This window comes from Oncorhynchus gorbuscha, linkage group LG09 (genome assembly GCF_021184085.1).
Source record: "Oncorhynchus gorbuscha isolate QuinsamMale2020 ecotype Even-year linkage group LG09, OgorEven_v1.0, whole genome shotgun sequence".
In the NCBI taxonomy this organism is placed as follows: domain Eukaryota; kingdom Metazoa; phylum Chordata; class Actinopteri; order Salmoniformes; family Salmonidae; genus Oncorhynchus; species Oncorhynchus gorbuscha.
The window spans coordinates 2,345,092-2,350,091 of NC_060181.1; the positions used below are offsets into that span (position 1 = coordinate 2,345,092).

At 56.8% G+C, this 5,000-nt stretch overlaps 1 protein-coding gene across 1 annotated transcript in view; it reads left to right on the forward strand.

The window, feature by feature from the left end:
- LOC124043069 (protein CBFA2T1-like) overlaps positions 1–5,000 on the forward strand; it is a 182,961-nt gene that overhangs the window by 155,106 nt on the left and 22,855 nt on the right. Inside the window, exon 6 of the mRNA XM_046361242.1 lies at positions 466–749. Coding sequence (XP_046217198.1) covers positions 466–749 — 284 coding nt within the window. The remainder of the gene's footprint in view (positions 1–465; positions 750–5,000) is intronic.

Here is a 5,000-nt window from a genome sequence, read left to right on the forward strand (position 1 = left end):
TCCCTCTCCTCCTCCTCCTCCTCCTCCTCCTCCTCCTCCTCCTCCTCCTCCTCCTCCTCCTCCTCCTCCTCCTCCTCCCCTCCTCCTCCTCCTCCTCCTCCTCCTCCTCCTCCTCCTCCTCCCTCCTCCTCCTCCTCCTCCTCCTCCTCCTCCTCCTCCTCCTCCTCCTCCTCCTCCTCCTCCTCCTCCTCCCCTCCTCCTCCTCCTCCTCCTCCTCTCTGTTCCCTCTCCTCCTCCTCCTCCTCTCTGTCCCTCTCCTCCTCCTCCTCCTCCTCTCTGTTCCCTCTCTCCTCCTCCTCCTCCTCCTCTCTGTCCCCTCCTCCTCCTCCTCTCTGTCCCCTCTCCTCCTCTGTTCCCCTCCATCTCCTCCTCCTCCTCCTCCTCCTCCTCCTCTCTGTTCCCTCCCCCTCTCCTCCTTCTCCTCTCTGTCCCCTCTCCTCCTCTCTGTCCCCTCTCCTCCTCCAGAACCAAAGTGAATGGCTTCGACAGGGATGGCCCCCTGCACCTGGAGACCTCCAGTAAGAGACTCTGTACGATCAGCCCGGCAGGCCAACGGTTCAGCCCCTCCAACGGTCTCTCCTACCAACCTAACGGCCTGGCCCATGGACACCCCACGCCACCCCCTCCCCCGCCCCCACAGCACTACCGGCTGGACGACATGGCCATCACACACCATTACAGAGACTCACCACACTACCGACACCCCAACCACAACCACCGCGAGCTCAGGGAGAGACCACGGCCACTGGGTAAGGACAGGAGGAGAAGAGTTGGAAGGAAGGAAGGAAGGAAGGAAGGAAGGAAGGAAGGAAGGAAGGAAGGAAGGAAGGAAGGAAGGAAGGAAGGAAGGAAGGAAGGGGGAGGGATGGGGAAGAAAGAGGAGGAAAGGGAATTTTGAGAAGCACAGAGGAGGAGAGGGAAGGGACAGAGGGAGGACTGAGCAGGAGAGGTAAGGGACAGAGGGAGGACTGAGCAGGAGAGGTAAGGGACAGAGGGAGGACTGAGCAGGAGAGGTACGGGACAGAGGGAGGACTGAGCAGAAGAGGGAAGTGACCGAGGGAGGACTGAGCAGGAGAGGTAAGGGACAGAGGGAGGACTGAGCAGGAGAGGTAAGGGACAGAGGAGGACTGAGCAGGAGAGGGAAGGGACCGAGGGAGGACTGAGCAGGAGAGGGAAGGGACAGAGGAAGGACTGAGGGTGAAAGACATGCTGACTAGACCACGTGGTGATTTTGTTCATCCACACCAGATGAAATCGAGACACGCAGGTTGAAATATCAAAACGAACTCTGAACAAACTATATTCATTTGGGGACAGGTTGAAATGCATGAAACGTTCATGGCCATTTTGCTGTTGCTAGGGACTTTAGTCCTGGGATATAAACATTGGGTTGTCATTTTACCTGAAATGCACAAGGTCCTCTACTCTGACAATTCATCCACAGATAAAAGGGTTAACAGAGTTTTTTCTAGTAATCTCTCCCCCTTCAGTCTGCTTCTTCTTCTGTGGACTTTATATGGCGGTTGGCAACCAACGTTAAGGTGCGTTACCACCGAATGGACTGGAGGACCTCAGTTCAGCTTTCAATCACCCACGTGGGTATATACTCCTACAGACCAATGAGATGGCGGAACGTGGGGTATATACTCCTACAAACCAATGAGATGGCGGCACTTGGGGTATATTCTCCCACAAACCAATGAGATGGCAGAGCAGAGTCCCTGCCCATCTTCCCCCTGAAGCTAGGACAGGAGAGTCCCTGCCCATCTTCCCCCTGAAGCTAGGACAGCAGAGTCCCTGTCCATCTTCCCCCTGATGTTAGGACAGCAGAGTCCCTGTCCATCTTCCCCTGATGCTAGGACAGCAGAGTCCCTGTCCATCTTCCCCTGATGCTAGGACAGCAGAGTCCCTGTCCATCTTCCCCTGATGCTAGGACAGCAGAGTCCCTGTCCATCTTCCCCTGAAGCTAGGACCCCTGTCCATCTTCCCCTGATGTTAGGACAGCAGAGTCCCTGTCCATCTTCCCCCTGATGCTAGGACAGCAGAGTCCCTGTCCATCTTCCCCCTGAAGCTAGGACAGCAGAGTCCCTGTCCATCTTCCCCCTGATGCTAGGACAGCAGAGTGAAGCTAGGACAGCAGAGTCCCTGTCCATCTTCCCCCTGATGTTAGGACAGCAGAGTCCCTATCCATCTTCCCCTGAAGCTAGGACAGCAGAGTCCCTGTCCATCTTCCCCCTAGGACAGCAGAGTCCCTGTCCATCTTCCCCCCTGATGCTAGGACAGCAGAGTCCCTGTCCATCTTCCCCTGAAGCTAGGACAGCAGAGTCCCTGTCCATCTTCCCCTGATGTTAGGACAGCAGAGTCCCTATCCATCTTCCCCTGAAGCTAGGACAGCAGAGTCCATCTTCCCCCTAGTCCCTATCCATCTTCCCCCTGAGCTAGGACAGCAGAGTCCCTGTCCATCTTCCCCCTGAGCTAGGACAGCAGAGTCCCTGTCCATCTTCCCCCTGAAGCTAGGACAGCAGAGTCCATCTTCCCCCTGAAGCTAGGACAGCAGAGTCCCCTGTCCATCTTCCCCTGATCCCCCTGTCCATCTTCCCCCTGTGCTAGGACAGCAGAGTCCCTGTCCATCTTAGGACAGCCCCTGTCCAATGCTAGGACAGCAGAGTCCCTGTCCATCTTCCCCTGATGCTAGGACAGCAGAGTCCCTGTCCATCTTCCCCCTGATGCTAGGACAGCAGAGTCCCTGTCCATCTTCCCCCTGATGCTAGGACAGCCCCTGTCCATCTTCCCCTGCTAGGACAGCAGAGTCCCTGTCCATCTTCCCCCTGACTAGGACAGCAGAGTCCCTGTCCATCTTCCCCCTGATGCTAGGACAGCAGAGTCCCTGTCCATCTTCCCCCTGATGCTAGGACAGCAGAGTCCCTGTCCATCTTCCCCCTGATGCTAGGACAGCAGAGTCCCTGTCCACAGGCAGAGTCCCTGTCCATCTTCCCCTGATCTTCCCTGTCCCCTCCCCCTGATGCTAGGACAGCAGAGTCCCTGTCCATCTTCCCCCTGATGCTAGGACAGCAGAGTCCCTGTCCATCTTCCACCTGATACTAGGACAGCAGAGTCCCTGTCCATCTTCCAAAGCATCTGAAACCCTGAAAACTACCTCTTCAAACAGTACTTTAAATAATCCCCCTCCTCAGCTCGGAAACATGTTCTAACTATGACTGCTATGTAGTTGTCCCACCTAGCTATATTTAAGATTAATGCACTAAATCTAAGTCGCTCTGGATAAGAGCATCTGCTAAATCACTATGAGTTAGGGTCGGAGATTGAGGGAAGGAGGAGGGAGGGAAGGAGGGAGGGAGGGAGATTGAGGGATGGAGGGAGGGAGGGAAGGAAGGAGGGAGGGAGATTGAGGGAAGGAGGGAGGGAGGGAGATTGAGGGATGGATGGGGGAGGGAAGGAGGGAGGGAGATTTAGGGAAGGAGGGAGGGAAGGAAGGAGGGAGGGAGGGAGGGAAGGAAGGAGGGAGGGAGATTGAGGGAAGGAGAGAGGGAGGGAAGGAGGGAGATTGAGGGAAGGAGGGAGGGAGATTGAGGGAAGGAGGGAGGGAAGCAAACCTGGGAGGACAAACCTGGGAGGACAAACCTGGGAGGACAAACCTGGGAGGACAAACCTGGGAGGACAAACTGGGAGGACAAACCTGGGAGGACAAACCTGAGAGGACAAAAGGAAGGAAGGAGCACACTCCTATCCCTAATTCCACAGAGAACAAAGACACTGTTATAATCTGGAATTAAACTGATGCTTTTTTCTTGGTCGCGTCATAAGTAGTGCACTATATATAGGGAATAGGGTTCTATAGAGATTGAGGGATGGAGGGGACAGTGGAGAGAGGATGGAGGGGACAGTGGAGAGAGGATGGAGGGGACAGTGGAGAGAGGATGGAGGGGACAGTGGAGAGAGGATGGAGGGGAGTGGAGGGGACAGTGGAGAGAGGATGGAGGGGACAGTGGAGAGAGGATGGAGGGGATGGGGGACAGTGGAGAGAGGATGGAGGGGACAGTGGAGAGAGGATGGAGGGGACAGTGGAGAGAGGATGGAGGGAACAGTGGAGAGAGGATGGAGGGGACAGTGGAGAGAGGATGGAGGGGACAGTGGAGAGAGGATGGAGGGAACAGTGGAGAGGGGATGGAGGGGACAGTGGAGAGAGGATGGAGGGGATGGAGTGGAGAGAGGATGGAGGGGATGGATGGGGGACAGTGGAGAGAGGATGGAGGGGACAGTGGAGAGAGGATGGAGGGGATGGAGGGGACAGTGGAGAGAGGATGGAGGGGACAGTGGAGAGAGGATGGAGGGGACAGTGGAGAGAGGATGGAGGGAACAGTGGAGAGAGGATGAAGGGGACAGTGGAGAGAGGATGGAGGGGACAGTGGAGAGAGGATGGAGGGAACAGTGGAGAAAGGATGGAGGGGATGTAGGGGACAGTGGAGAGAGGATGGAGGGGATGGAGGGGAGTGGAGAGAGGATGGAGGGGACAGTGGAGAGAGGATGGAGGGGACAGTGGAGAGAGGATGGAGGGGATGGATGGGGACAGTGGAGAGAGGATGGGGGGGATGGAGGGGACAGTGGAGAGAGGATGGAGGGGACAGTGGAGAGAGGATGGAGGGGACAGTGGAGAGAGGATGGAGGGGACAGTGGAGAGAGGATGGAGGGGACAGTGGAGAGAGGATGGAGGGGACAGTGGAGAAAGGATGGAGGGGACAGTGGAGAGAGGATGGAGGGGAGAGAGGATGGAGGGGACAGTGGAGAGAGGATGGAGGGGATGGAGGGGACAGTGGAGAGAGGATGGAGGGGATGGAGGGGACAGTGGAGAGAGGATGGAGGGGACAGTGGAGAGGATGGAGGGGATGGAGGGGACAGTGGAGAGAGGATGGAGGGGACAGTGGAGAGAGGATGGAGGGGACAGTGGAGAGAGGATGGAGGGGGGAACAGTGGAGAGAGGA